The 16,138-nt window shown below is 40.9% G+C and overlaps 1 protein-coding gene across 1 annotated transcript in view; it reads left to right on the top strand.

Annotated features, from left to right (window-relative positions):
- Positions 1-16,138, top strand: part of cacna1ea (calcium channel, voltage-dependent, R type, alpha 1E subunit a) — a 95,582-nt gene that overhangs the window by 47,197 nt on the left and 32,247 nt on the right. Inside the window, 6 exon segments of the mRNA XM_030049210.1 lie at positions 8,197-8,300; positions 9,161-9,319; positions 11,354-11,544; positions 14,145-14,248; positions 14,885-15,000; positions 15,273-15,326. Coding sequence (XP_029905070.1) covers positions 8,197-8,300; positions 9,161-9,319; positions 11,354-11,544; positions 14,145-14,248; positions 14,885-15,000; positions 15,273-15,326 — 728 coding nt within the window.

The raw sequence follows: 16,138 nt of genomic DNA, 5'->3' as shown, positions 1-16,138 counted from the left end.
CACGTACTCTTTAAGGGTGTGTGTGTGTGTTTGTGTGTGAGAGAGACAGAGAGACAGAGAGAGAAACAGAATGAGGAGGAGTGCTAGAGCCACTTTTTTCATTTTTAACAAGCCCCTGTTTTACAAATCAAGAGAGGGCTGGATCCAAGAGGAGTATGCAGAACTCACAAACAGAAAACATGAATATTTAAGAGGAAAAGATAAAGAGTGAGAGAGAGACAAAGAGAAAGAGAGAGTGAGAGAGAGAGAGAGTTTAGTCAGTGACATTCAAATGACATGCCCTCTGCAGAGAAAAAGTAGTGTTTTAACTGTGATTCTGAATCAATTTGGTGAATAATGATGATGGTGTTGAAGTACTTGACAGTCACATAAGCCCTCTCTGTTTCCCTCTGTGCCCCTCCTCTCCCCCTTAATTCTTCTAGGCATTGTGAAGGGGCTGAGTGGGCTGTGAAACAAAGAGTGTGTTGAGGGCCTTTATGCAGTCTAGTCTAGTACCTGATCAGAGAAGATTAGGTGTTGCATTCAGATGAAAGCAGCCCTGATGCTAGGGGGAACTCAAGTCAAATTCAATTTAATTCAGTTACGAGTGAAAATCTACATTATCAGCACTGCAAAAGCATAATAAATGTAGACTAACCCTCCTTGTTGAAGAACACAGGAAGCTTTCCCATTTGGGAATTGTCAATTTCGGTTCATAAACTGAATGCAAAATGGTTTCATTTTGCATAGTGCTTTTTCAAGAAAATGTTTGTCTCAATACAGGACCATCTCTGGGAGAAAAGACATGCATTATTCAGTGGAATTATTGATTTATAAAAGTGGCCAATTTCATTACATATCAGTTAGTTTCCAGTTTGACATTTGTTCTTGTAAAAGGCTTTGGTAAAAGACTTACTAATGGAAACACACAGGCACACTGTTTCCCCCGCAGCTTGAAATATTGTTGAAACTCGTCACTCAGAGTTCAGAATGAAATTACATGTTTGTGGAGACAGACGGAGATGGAGGCACAGCAGGTGTCAGCACTGGCAGGCTGCGCTCTCTCACCTCGGCCCAAATGGTAGAGACCTGATTCAGTCAACAGGGAGAGAGACATACACACACACTGTATTGATTAGGTAGCTCTTTTTTAGATTATTTGTTTCAATGTTTTTTTGTTTTGTTTTGTTTCGTTTTTAACTGAGGTGCTATGTATTAAATGTGGAAAGCATTGGGTGATGTATGGATTGCTGTTTTTGCGAAATTCATCAAGATAACTAATGATTCTAAAATAGCTTCACTACAGCTAAAGCAATTTTAGTTGTTTATTTTTTATTTAAAGTAATTACTTTTTATAGGGCTTTATTAGTGTATGACTGTAAATGATGGGAGGGTTGCATGAATTGTATAACTGTTAGTCGTTATTTTGTGGTTGCATCTCAAGAAGCCAATTAACCAACAAGATGTCTTCTAAGAAAAATCAATATTTGCTGCATCTGAAATCACTTCTCACTGACTCTCCACAGTGTCAGAGGCAAGAGAAATGGAGCAAAGATCCGCTGCTGTTACATTAAAAGCACAATTTCCCTGAAAGGCAGGATTTGAAGTCCATGGCTTCAAGCAGACATTTTGGATAAATTGTTTTTTCACTTTCAATACGATACCACGTGTCATCTCTTCCTACCTGGTTAAAGTTCGCACACAAGTGCCTGCGACATCTAACTAGACTGAATGGATGAGTATCCAGAGGGGAAGAGGGTTTATTGCACCGAAAAGAGGAAGTCAAGAGACTCTAATTGTTACAGTCACCATAGCTCTTGTTAGAATTAGCTCTTGAAGCTGAAGATGAAGTACACTGTGGTTGGAGAAGTCCCCCACAGTGAATAATTAGTTGCACAAAAATGTTTGTGGATTGTCAAGTACAATTATTATCCCTCTGTTTGGTATTGTTTTCTAAGTCTGTTCTTTCCAAACTGGTCTTTGCATTATTTGATGTTCTAGCGAGGAAAATTGCTGGCAGGTTAGTTTCTTTTCCACAAAAGTGACCACAGAAAAAATATTCAATGTAACACACCACAAATCCCTCTCTAACTTTTTAACAATCACCAGATCGGAGCGTGATTGTTTCATTTGAACTTTTCAAAGTGTGCTGAGGGAAACTGAGATTCAGTGGCCAACAAATGGATCACAGTTTTCTTCAGCTGATTTAACACATTTCTCAAGCTGCCGACACAAAATGAGTACACACACTTAAAAAATCCAACTTGTACAAAGTGCTTGCTGCATCACAAATTTAGCATTAACACTCATGCAGGTCAGGTGCTAACCCTGCTGTCATCTATATGATAGATATTGAGCCTGGATCTTAGTTTGGATAAATCAGCTCAGTAACCTGCTCATGACATTTGTTGGGTTAAATTAGGAAAGAAAAATCATTACGATTCTTTCACCAAGTCTGGAGCCTGAATCAGTGATGAATTACACAGGTTTTGTTTACTATCACGGACCCTGACCTGTGGGAAATCCCCTCTGAGCTCTGCGGGAGCCAGTCAGACAGTATGGCTGCTGATGACATCATCATGATGCTCCAATCAATCAGCCATCAATAGGCATCAGCAGATATTGCACTCTGAATATGAAACTCATATTCAGCCTTCTCCGATGCTCTGATCTGCCTTTGTGAACCAGTGAAAACGCACCATTGGGAAAAAGTAAAACATTTTTAAGATTCAAAAAGGTGACAATACAGGCAGGTAGGCAACAGACAATAAAATGTTCCCCAGTATCAAAAATGTATTCAGATGTTTTCTGGCTACATGTTTGTCAGTGTTATTATAGCAGCAGGGCTGAGGCAACTCCTTGGGTGCTGTTGCGTGGAGAGTTGCATCACTGCCAATAAGCAATGTGTGACAAAAAAAAAAGCACTTGAAGCCAAAATGCACAGAGCTCAGTTTCTATTTTAAATACAATTGTTGGAATTCATTTCAATGTTTGTTTTCTTTACTAAACCATGTACTCTGAATGCAAATGAACCTTTTTTTCCCGAGGTAGACCTGTCCATAAAAGGTGTATAAAAGGTGTAAAAAAGCTGTATAATACAACGTATCATAATGCACACAATCAAAATGTCCTTTTTAAATTAAAAAAAAAAAAAATTTTTATTTTTTATTTTTATTTTTCTATTGTATGAACGCAAGAACAAAATCCAAATTTGTTGAATGCAATATCAAACAAATAACAATTAATTTATAATTATTAATTTAAATAATTATTAATTTAGATAAAGAATGGTGCATGTAGATTTTTATTTAATTACTTTGTTATTATTACTATTATTGGTTATATATTTTGTACCTGAACTTTAGTGACCTATAAAGAGTTGATGCACCAACATCTCTTTCCTGCACTGTATTGAGTCTCTCTCTCTCTCTTTCTCTCTCTCTTTCTCTCCCCTTCAACAGATGGCTAATAAATCATTTACTCAAATTAATTATTCATTCTGGCCAAAGAGCAAACATTTAGTTAACTGACACATAAACCAATATGCAGGCTAACACTTAGATAACTGATACACATGAAGCCTGGCCAGTTTGACTCAGTACTGATACTGTATATGGTGCACTGACTCTTCCTCTTGCATAACAACTTGAATGCATATACGTGTGGGTATATGTGTGTCTGTGTGTGTGTGTGTGTGTGTGTGTGTGTGTGTGTGTGAGAGAGAGAGAGAGAGAGAGAGAGAGAGAAAGAAGGAAAGAAGAGAAAAGCGAGTAAAAAAAAAAAAAAATGAGAGCGCACACTGTGGGAGGCATAGAGGCTTATATCAACTAAACCAACCAGAGCAGCACAGTGTAGGAGTTCCTCAGCACAATTCCTCACTCAGTCAAGACAATCTGCTATACACACACACACACACACACACACACCACCCACTGCACTGCAGTCCCAAGAGCATTTTTTAATTTTTTACTGTCCTGCAGGTTTTCTTAAAGGGGAAATATGAGACATGTTACTGCTCCCAAACAGAAATTCTCTCTTCAGTTGCCCACCTCCCTCCACAAGGTCAAAAATAGTCACAAGGGGTCCAAAATGCAACTCGTTCAAAAGTTTGGAGGAAATTTTGACAACGTGTCATGGGGTAAGGAGCGCATGCTAGAGGACAGGATCTGATGCAGCTTCCTCCTTGAAAAATCGCTCTAACATTTGATTTTGTTGTTAAAATCAATTTGCTATTTTCAGAAAAAGAAAGTTCTGTGTCCAAGTCTATTGTTCACGTTGCACTACAGCGTCCCTGGAGCTTATGGGGATACACCGTCTTGCTCAAGGACACTCAAATTGCTATTTCACAGTAACTTATCTTCAAACATTTATAAACTAGCAAATGTACCTATATATGGTGTTGTTAGATTGCTCACGGAGACCATCGGTTGATGTCATTATCAAGTTGAATTTCCTTTTTTCTTAATACATTGCAACATTCTCTGTATCCACAGAAATGCTACCAGTCTACAGTCGTAGTCCCTGTGTTATTAACATCAGAGTCAGAAATTTATGGGGCCTTGGGGCAACAAATTCCCTTGAAGCTTTGTTAAGTGCAGATGAAATTTACAGTCACATCTTTGGGGGAAAAAAATCATGTATAAATTCAACTTGGTCACTTTCAGAAGTTGGGGAAGCTGTCACTAGAGCATTCCTCCCATTGCATTTTGAGAAAAAGCAAATTTTTGAGTACACAATCAGAAGCCATAGAAAATGTTGGCACCATGCATCCAGCTTTAGGACTCCATGGAAGCCACTGTGTCAACAAAATGTAAATGGGAGTATTATTAAAAAAAAAAAAAAAAAAAGAATAGTAGTTATATAAATAAATAATAAATAAATTGTTGAGGGATAGAAGGAGGGGTTGGGGTCAGAGAGTAGGGAAACGGCACCATCCTCTTATATAAGGATAGTGCCACCTGTTTCAAGTAATGGGTTAAGACAAATCTTGACCTCATGGTACTGCACCAATTGAGCATTTGTTTGCTGATATGCAGTGTCAATGCATTATTTCATCGTTCAATTAATTTGCCTATGAAAAATGTACATATTGCAAGGTGGTAAATAATGCCCTCTGAAAAAAACAACAGTAATTTCTTACCCTATTAAGAGCCTAGTCCATGCTATTCCTATCACTCAGTTTGAGTTGCGAGTTCAATCAGGCAGCGCCTCTTATATCCACATGTATCTCTGTACACTACCCTGCATCAGCTACTACATTCACGCTCCATGAGACACAGAATTTATTCCATGCATTTCCATCCACTGCTGCACTGCTATCTCATGGTATGTTGCTCCTTCACACGGCTGGACGCTCCCCTACTGATGCAACCTGCTGCAAGCCACGCTGCTGGATTGTGCAATCCTGACTACGCATATGTAGACTGTATAGTGATATGTGTTCGCTGTGTGTTGTATGTTTTGTTCTGTCGCTTTACAGTAAATATGAACTACTGTTGTTGCTTAACCCTGCATGTCAGTGAATCCCCACATGCTTTCATGTTCTTGCACCTGATTAACCAAACCTGCATTTACTCCGCTCGGTACAATAAATAGAGCGAGCCGTGATTCTAATTTCTTGGTTGAAGTAACTCACACTCCGCAGTTAATATTCTTACAATAGTCAAGGTGCGCTCATCTCATATTAGTTTGCTGCTTGACAGTGACATGGGGCATAAGTCACAGCGTAATCAGTATCATGGCTTGGCAGTTGTCATGACAGATTTGTCACGCAGTGGGAAGCTGTCATTACTGCAGGGTATGTCAGTGTTACTCACTTATCAAGGCTGACAACTGACCAGGGGATAAGCTCAGTTCACTACAGTGGATCTCTCACACAGTGCCTTGCAGATGAGAGCAAGGTGAGAGATGCTGTTTTGCCACGGTGAAATGTGTGATGGTCTGACGGCTCCTGGTGACTAAAGGTGACTATTCTACCACACAGCTGCAGGTTTGCTGCGTGCTGTCTGTGGGGGATCAATTAAAGCGCTCACGAAGTGGCCTCCAGCGAGTCCATCAGACCGCCCGACTCTTCCTTCTGTACGGTTGCAGAGACAACACATTTCTTGTACCCATTAAAGGAACAATTCACCCAAAAGACCAAAAAAAAAAAAAAAAAAAAAAAGAGATTTTCGCTCACACCTAATGTAATCTATCCATCCAGACAATTTTTGTGTCTGGATGAGATTTCCAGTCTGCCGTGGCACCCCAGTAGACCACTAAAGTGATTCATAGCTTCTGCTTCTTAGGATGGGAAAACACATCGGGGTAAAAAAAAAAAAAAAAAATTACTGCTTCAAACTCAGTCTGAACCAGGATGTCCACTGACTAACAGTGAACTAAATGAGGAGGCCATTTTTAGACCCTCCATCCCCCTAGTCTCCATAACAACTAAAGAGCAGCCCGGACTGACTAATGGTTTGGAGAAAGATGGAGAGCTGGAGGAAGAGGGGGATGAGATGACAGAGGTGGGCGAGAGGAGGGGGGGCAGAAGGGAGGAGGAGGAGGAAGGACAAGAGATAAAGTAGGGCGAAGAAGAAGAGTGGAGAGAGAGGGATGGGACGGAGGTGGAAAGGGGAGGGAGGCAATCCGAACAGGCAGACGTGGAGGTAGAGAGAGGTGTGAGGCTATGTGAGGCTCAGGAGGATAATTCCATTTCTATATTTGTGTGGATGATGGTGAGCTATTTTAATCCCTCTCTCTCTCTCTCTCTCGCTCACTTTCTCTCTCTTGCCTCTCTCTATCATCTCTTAATTAAATCAGATGACACCCCTTGTCTCCTAACACTATGGATGTGACTAATTCTCACTGCTATACCACAGGAATGTAATTGGGTCTGTGTTTCTGTGTTGCCAGCTTGTGTGTTGCTCAAACACAAAATCATCTTATAGCAAATTATGCCACAGCAGCATGGTAAGACTGTATGGAAATCACTGTATGTGTGCACTGGCACATGCAGCATCTTCATAATCTTCCTGTAATATGTCTCATCCCCTTCATCTACATTTCCTCTTCATGACTTAAGTGGATTTAATGTAAGTCATATGTATATGTAAGTCAATGAGGGATTATCGTGTTTACTTGGGTTTACCTGGTTGGGTAATTTCAGAGCAGACGCAGAAGAGAAGAAGAGAAGTTGAAGTTACGGAGTCAAAAGTATGGGATTCTTTTGAAGCTTGGACTTCAAGTTCTCAAGAAAAAAATGCCTCTCCTCTCTATCTTCGGCAAAATCATTCATTCCTTTTTTGTCTTGTTTCTCCATCTCTGTTTTGTACCCGCTAGGCGTCCAGCTGAGTGGAGATGAATGTGTGCTCAGGTCAATAGAGGAACATTGGAGAGAGAGAGGTGCAAGTTTGGGTGGAAGGAAAGAAAAAGAGGGAGAGTAATGGGAAAGGACACAAGAAAGGCAGGTTGAAGGATAGGTGGAGGGAGGAAAACATGGAAACAGGTTTAGGGAGAAATAAAGGATAGAGAAGGGTATCAGGAGCAAGTAGGAGAAGGTGAAAGTGGGAGGGTAGAAAACAAGCGGGGAGGGGGTCATCCACGTTTGTTTTTCTCTTCCCCATCAGTCTGAGGGCTGAAGGCCACAGAGGAGAGACAGAACAGACAAAGTAAAACTCGAACTTTTGAAGGGCTTTAATATTGGTGTGTGTTTGTGTGCGAACAGCCGGATCGATGTGTGTTTGTGGCGTGCGTGTCCGTGCATGTTTTTGTCCGTGAGTTTCATGTGTCTCCAGCCTAAGGCTGTCCTGCTGTCCCCTTGATGGAGCTGCTTTCTTTATTCTCCTCCTAAATAGCAGTTGTCACAGCCATCCTCCCACACACAGGGAAACAGCCAAAAGCCCCAAAAAGCACGCTTGTTGTTTTCTCTTTTCGTCTTCACCGCCTGCTGGTGCAGACCCTCACGCTCTCACACTCCATATCGAGCCACTGCAGCATTCCTGCAGCTACATGTGCACGTGTCTATATGTGTGTATGTGTGTATGTGTGTGTATGCATGTGTATGTGTGTGTGTGCGGTTTTTAACAGTTTTGAACAGAATGTAGTATGTTGTCTCAGTTGTGGTGCTCATGTGCATGTGCAAGACAATAACCATTCTTTTCTGGCTCTCTGTCTTGTGTTTCTCTTTGTGCATGTGTGTGTGGGTGTGTGTATGGACTTGTGTGCACTTGTGTGTAGGATCCTGGCCACCGCAGGAGCACATATGAACATCCCTGTAGACCTGCGGACTCTGAGGGCAGTACGCGTGCTGAGACCTCTTAAACTGGTGTCAGGCATCCCCAGTGAGTACTTCACATTACCAGCTCCAAATCCTCTTCTTGTAAAAGCAGGCAGTTCTCCCTGCAGTGCTGTTTTCTTTTGCTGAAGGAAAGAAAGAAGGTCTATTAGGGTTGGACCAGTCCAGGTTTTTGAAGGATACCAAGGACTGTAGTTGTGGATTGAAGTGGCATATTCTGCGCAAAGATTCATCTTCAAATTCAAATAGTTTTCGTGCTAAAGAAAACAATGCATGTATCCAGCGTATCCCTATGGAAATCTGTATCTGGCTTCATGGAAAAGCCTCTAACACAGCATTTAGACCACCATGGGACTATGAAAGTGTTCACTGAATCAGTTTCATGCTGATAGGATTCATGGGTTAGCAGGTGTTTAAGGCAGGATGTCCCTCTCCTCCTATTTAGAGATAGAGTAAACTCCGGGATGCATCATAAGTGAACAATTAGATTCGCAAATAAAATGTGTGAAGGGAATTACATTTTATTTCTGTTTTTACAGACTGTTTTTATGTAACCATGGTCAGAGAGGAACCTGTACTGTACTGGAGGTGGAAGACTGGCTGATGTGATATTTAATTTAATGTTGGCTCAATATATCACAGTAGCCATAAGGTGTCCAGCTAACATAAAACATAAAACTTTTACATGATATTAAAGAGATTTAATGTTTTGATTATACAGGTCGGTTTGTTTCAAAAGTCATACACAGTCTGGCAAAGACATTACTCTTTACTTCCAATTTAATATGCTTTTTATTTTTTATTTTTTTATTTTGTAATCACTGAAGGGAGAGTCCATCATTAGAACAATTTTCCTGACCAGAGTCTCATATATACTCTGTTGGTCGCTGTGTGTTCTACCTGCAGGCCTGCAGATAGTCCTGAAGTCCATCATGAAGGCCATGGTTCCTCTGCTGCAGATCGGCCTGCTGCTCTTCTTTGCCATCCTCATGTTTGCCATCATTGGCCTGGAGTTCTACAGCGGAAAACTTCACAAAACCTGCAAACCGGTGCCTGGGATACTGGGTACAAACTCACTGAATTCATAGCATGAAGACCACATGTGTGCAGCACACTGGTGCTCACTGGTGCTGCACTTAAATGTCTATTTCAAAAGCTGCATGCTACCTGTACACACACATATTTCATACAGATAACACAGTGAAGACAAGAAGATGATGAGATGGAATTGAGCCCATAAAATTAAGTGTATGTCAGGATACACATGCACACAATTACCATTTTTCATCATTTTGAGCCAGAGCTCTCTCTACTCATTATGACAGGCAACACTTACATCCTTTGACTACAATCACTCTGATAGTGTTTTCATCTTCAGCCAAGTCAAGTTTATTTAAATTGCATTGCAGAGAACTGAAGAATGTGACTACACCTCTGCCACAGATAGACTGTGTATAAAACATGAGAGAGAGCTGTTTACTTTGTAGAAAGGAACAGAAATTGTTGTAGAATCATGAATAATTCATAAACAGTAGATAAACATGAAAAAAAAAATGTTAAAAGCAGTGTTTTACAATTGCAATTATTTCCCTCTGAGATGATAAAAAGCATCTTACACCATGATAAAAACACATTAGCAGGACTGACTTTCAACTGTTGCTGTTGTTATTCTTGTAATTGTAGGTGCATGTTTGTTTGTTTGTGTGTGTGTGTGTGTGTGTGTGTGTGTGTGTGTGTGTGTGTGTGTGTGTGTGTGTGTGTGTGGTGCATGTGTTGACTTCTTTATGTATGAGGTCTATTGTCATAATCACAAATGCAAGGGTGTAGCGCATACACGCATACGGCATATGCATGTACGGCATAAATGCACACCAGGCTGCACCTGGAGACTTGATAAAGCCCGACCCAGCCCAGCAGTGTTGTCCTATATAATTAAAGCCAACAATGCAGTGCGCTACAATGGCTTATTTTGCACATACACTGGCAGCTGTTATTAACTTCCCAGCCATTTCCATCACTATGAAGTTGAATGGGCCTCTAGCTAAATATCAAAAGTAAAGTCCTTACCACAGCAGCCTTGGATCGACTCAGAGCCGAGCTTTTTCTTCCCTTCTCTCCCCTACCTTTGCTGTCTCTCTATACTGTCAAATAAAATACCAAATGCAAAAACAAATTATCTTAAAAATATCCCATCATTTGTAATTGTACTTAGCACAACTAGCTTCAGACACATGAAACTTCAGCTGCAGCTTCTTGCTAGCCTTTAACCCTTTATAGGGCACTCATTGAAATACTTTGAAATTCAAAAAAAAAACAAACAAAAAAAAACCCTAGACTGTTATTAGTGAACATGACTATTACTTTTATAAAATTTTTCAAAAAATTTCATTTTCCTATAGAAAATCAAAGCCAATGAGATTGGTCAAATGCCACAATCATGTGACCTGGGATGTAGAGCGATCTTTGCTGATTGGCTGGGTGAAGACCAAATGATTATTGAACTAACTGAGTCAGGGGATGGGCGTGATATGTAAAATTTTTGAAATTACCAAAAATAGTCACTTGCCCGATAAAGAGTTAACACAGTGCGACAGGAGCCTCATTTTTGGCCTCAAAAACCATTATACACGGGAGTCTCACAATGCATAACCACTGTTCATTACTATGTCTTGGAACTACTTTTACAACAACCACAGTGCACCCTAAACATTTGTAGACTTATGTAGAGCAGTCGGGAAGGTTGAAGGTAGCATAAAATCAAAGATATGTGCAAGGCAATTTATGTTAAATACAAGTAATACTTGTTAGAAAGCATGGTTTGCACCACTGAAAATTGAAAACGTTCTTTGTCACTCAAGCCAGATAGGGGTTTGTCCTACTCTATGTCCTATTATAAATGATGAGACCAAACAGTTGCATTGAAAAATCCAAACCTGTCCTTTAACTCTTTTTCCACAAAGATTTTTCTGAAGGCTCTGTCTGAGAATAAACCTCAAGAAATGACTCTAGAGCAATGTTGATGGGCAACATGGCTTAAGAGTAAGCAAAGTAAGTGTGATGATTTTTTTTTCTACCTGTATGTCCACTTTCTCTGTTCAGAAAATGAGACGGTGGACCTGTCTGAGTCGGAGTTCCCGTGCGGCGTGCGTCAGTGTCCTGCCAAGTACGACTGTAATAACACCTGGATCGGCCCGAATGACGGCATCACCCAGTTTGACAACATCCTGTTTTCTGTGCTCACTGTCTTCCAGTGTATCACCATGGAGGGATGGACCACTGTGCTCTATAATGTAAGACAGCTCACACATACATACACACACACACACACAAACACACACAGACACAAACACACACTGTCAGTCATAATCTCTTGCTGGATGGCTGCAAATCATTGAGGTGTAGCGGTGTTGTGTTACAATTTAGACCCCATTAACCCTAATGAACTAGACCGGCTTTGGCTCCCACACGCTGATGGCAGTTGGATCTACACACACACACACACACACACACACACACACACACACACATACACACTCATTCTTCCCTTCTCCCTCAGGCTGTGTGCCGACGGATGGAGAAGTAGATTTGGCAAAGCGGCATGAGGGGAAATTGGGCGGGGGGGTAACAGGGTCATGATTTCAATATTGGCACTGCAGAGCATTGTGTTGAGTCCTGCTTTGCTCTCAGCTTGACTGTCAGCTTTTCATTTATATTCAGTCGGTCCTTAGAAATGTATAACCCTGTGCGTTTGAAGGCCTGAATTGAATATTGAATAAGGCTGCCGAGCAAATATTCATGAAATATGACATTCTTCAGTATCTTCAGAATCAAGATTTAATCTGCAATCTATATGACTGTATACGGTTTTATTATATAAGCTTGATATGACTTCCAGGAGTTTGAGTTGCCCGTGGAAAGTGGGGTCTTAAGGTGTTATAACTCAAAACGCAAGTCTGTTCCACTGTAATTACAACTATTAGAGATTTAGCCAATCCTTTTTCACCCTCACTCTCCATACACAATTTTTTTTCTTTCATTTAGTGAAGCTTAGTATCTGTCTTTTTTTTTTTTTTTTTTTTTTTTTTTTTTTACAAAAAAAATCAGACAAGTAAATTAAACGTAAGTAAAAAAAGTGAGCAAGTGAAAACAATAATACCTAGATAGATACATAGATATTTAAATGATATGCTATATTCAGTGGTATTAGAGTGGAGATTATTTCAGCAGGGAAAACCATATTAGAGTGAAGTATTAGTGTTTTAGGTGCATGATTTCCATCCAAAGGGAAAATGTAGCCGATAACCTCTTCATAAGTCTCTGTGAATTTCAGTCCTGTAGCCATAGTTAAAAAATGTCTTTTTTCTTCTGTGTTCATGTTATGTGTTAAATAGTAATTACATAAATGGACCATAATCACTGTGCTCCTGGTCCTACAGTGTAATGCACTCTTAGTATTTTAAGCAAAGGTGAACTAGAGATAAGTTGCTATGTGGAAACAGCTAACAGGGCTGAAAGACACAAATAATAATAATTCTTTGAAATCATTTTTAAACTTTGAAAGCCGCCAGATCATTTTCTCCAGAGAGGACTATGTTGTGGTGCTGTGCTTTACTTTGCTGCACTGTTAACTATGTCAGACTGACATGGACAATAGCAGGGAGACAGGCTGACAGACAGGTAGGCAGACAGGGAAGCAGATGCACCGGCCTGGCAGCCAAGCAGTGTCACCATCCACTAATCTGATCTAGCTCTTGCCTGCGTGACCGCCCAGCAAATCAAGTCCAATCATGTCCACCTCCGGTTGCAGCCACATGGACTGAACCGGTCCTGTTCAGATAGCAATACTGCACAAACTCCTTTTCCTGTGAAATCAATAGCAGAATAGCATTTTCAGGCAAACAGTCCTGGCAAATCAGTGTTTACATAGGGCGAGGGAAGGTTGTTTTTGTTTTGAAAACCCACCCACTCATCTGTCTTTCCTCTTTGCTCATTTTATACAGACGGCGATGAACACATACTCATACAGTATGTGAACTTGATTTCGTTTGGCTCATTCCAACTCAGATTATCTTAGTGAAAGGCAGTTATAAGCATGTGCACACACACACACATACACACACACAAACACACACACACACACACACAGAGAGACATACACACATGCCAACTGCTGTGCCAAGCTATAATTTGCGGTCGCCTGCGCTTTCAGTTCTTTATTGAGATGGATGAACGCAGATGATTTGATTGTATTATGTTGCCTTGAGTGATGCTGAATGGGCTTTGCTGATGAACGAGGAAAGATGGAGGAAACGCAGGGAATGACAGGCTGCTGTTGTTGAAGAGGAGCTGCTGACCCTAAAGGCTTCCCTACACACACACACACACACACAAATATATTCAGTATAACTACACATACAAACCCTAAAGTCCTCCTGTTTTCTGTATTGAACACTCACAAGTGCACATGTACACAGTGAAACATACTTTATGAATACTTAAATATGTTTGCACATAAATGCACACACAAGACACTTATGAAAAAAACATACTTACTCATACTAAAACAGTTACTCATCAGTTTTCTCCCAAGGTGCTGTCATGTGCTGTTTCTATACTAGTCTCATACAGCAAAATCTATTGGTGCAGGATACCTCTACTCTCCTCCACACTCTGTCTCCCCCCTGTTAGGCCACAGCAGATCAATACCCATGATGTCTCTGTTTGGTGCCCTCGCTGCTCTCCGGTTTCAATCTTCAGCCACCCAAACACCCACACTTATTTTTGATTTGCAGCACAAATCTGCCTCAGTTCAGTTTGACGTCACTTTGCTGAATTTTGGAAATTAAATTCTTGTTTTCTTTTCCTTTTTTTTTTCCATTTTTTCATCTAGACCAATGATGCCTTGGGCGCGACCTGGAACTGGCTCTACTTCATCCCTCTCATCATCATCGGCTCCTTCTTTGTCCTCAATCTGGTGTTGGGAGTTCTGTCTGGGTAGGTGCACAGTGCAGACCGAGCTCTGGCTGGTTTTCACGCGCAGCGAGGACTGATCTGCTTGTTACACACAGATGGATGGGTGGTTGGGGGTGGGGGCAGCATACTGGCATGGCACACTCCTCTCCCCAACTTTACTTTAAATTCTAGTGAAGATCCCAAGGTTACCCAGGATACCAAATACATCCTGCGAGGCTAGACAACAGAACTTGCGGGATGGTTAATTCACTGAGCGGTCCACTGGCTGGCCGACTAGCTGCTGTCAAGCAGGACAGGATCGTTTATATACGTGGTGTCAGAGTCTATACGAGTTAATGAGTTTTACAGAAAGGTTAATGGGCAATACACTGTCATTATCTCCTCAGTGAGAGAGACAAAGACCTCCTTTGCCTTTGTCGTTTGCTTTTGTCTTGTGTCGCCTCCTCTCCTCTCCTCTCCTCTCCTCTCCTCTCCTCTCCTCTCCTCTCCTTTCTTATGGTTGAATGATGAGGTCAGTTCACAGCGACCGTAGCTCTTTCCCCATTGACTGTCTCCTGTAAAAGACATTACGCATTTCTCTGAGATCACAGTTATAAATACCGCAGAGATCACACAGAGAGTAAATAAATGATTCTGTGCTTTTCTTTGGTTTTGCAGGGAGTTTGCCAAGGAGAGAGAGAGGGTGGAGAACCGCAGGGCCTTCATGAAACTGAGACGCCAGCAACAGATTGAGAGAGAGCTCAACGGCTATCGAGCCTGGATTGACCGTGCAGGTGGGATTAGTCTCAGTCACTGCTCAGGGAGGCCAAGGATTTGGCTCCTGATTAGAAAAGGAAATAGATGTTTCACTTGAAGCTTTAAGACTGATCGTGTCGATAGTAGAACACAGGGCTAATCCCTGCCCGCTCTCCTCCAATCCACTGTTCATTTCACCACAATTAAACCTTGGCATGGCACAACTCTGGCATGAGTACACACACTAAAATATTCACTGAAATACCGCCCATCTGAGCCTCTGTCGTTTACTGACATGTTGTCTTTCCAGAGGAGGTGATGCTTGCTGAGGAAAATAAGAACTCAGGACCTTCTGCCCTCGATGGTAAGACAGTAAAGGCCTTTGCTTTGGCCAGTTCCACTTTTCACACTCTCTCTCTGCCTCTGTATCCTTACATTGCTATCTCTCTTGGCTTAAACTATATCTATTTTATGCCAGCATGTACACTCTATGCAAAGGTGCTTTTTTTAAAGTCCACTCAAGTAAATGCTATTGAACTTTCTGTTTTTTTGTGTATCTGATCAATCTTTTTTTTATCTGTGATTTTTGTTTACATACCGATCCTTTATTGAGAAGCTGAATTGTGCTTTTTTAATTTTATTTCATTGTTTATTTGAATAAAGGGGCATATTTTTTTTATCATGTTTTGAAGATGATTTTATATGACAAATATAAAAATATAATTATTAGAAAATATATTTTTGAGAAAATATTTATGGAACTTGTTTTCCAGGGCTCCTCTTGCACCTAGGCTCTAACAAGCCATTTGGAAGACATTCATTCATTATTAACGAGCCACTGGCTTTTAATTGGCTGGTAGTATTGGCGATCCCGCCCTCCTCCCTGGTATTAACGATGTCTGTTAGACGTGCCTCATAAGAATGTTAAAGCAGGAGTGGGCTGATGCAAATTTAAGATTATTAATGATTGGTTGATTTTTGATGAGGCCAATTTGTGATAAAACAACTGGGGCCAAAACTAGGAAAAAAATGTTTTCCCTTATTACAAAAACATACACTTTACTGACTGAGGGCAAACGTTGCCAAGAATATTCTTTGTTGCTTTTGTTGCGGTGCACCTGTACACAGGTAGTCTTTGCACCTTTTTCAGATTAAAAAAAGGAGCCATTGCATCTT

This window comes from Myripristis murdjan, chromosome 4 (assembly GCF_902150065.1).
Source record: "Myripristis murdjan chromosome 4, fMyrMur1.1, whole genome shotgun sequence".
In the NCBI taxonomy this organism is placed as follows: domain Eukaryota; kingdom Metazoa; phylum Chordata; class Actinopteri; order Holocentriformes; family Holocentridae; genus Myripristis; species Myripristis murdjan.
The sequence above is the reverse complement of the archived record's forward strand: the minus strand, read 5'-3'. Positions and strand labels throughout refer to the sequence as shown.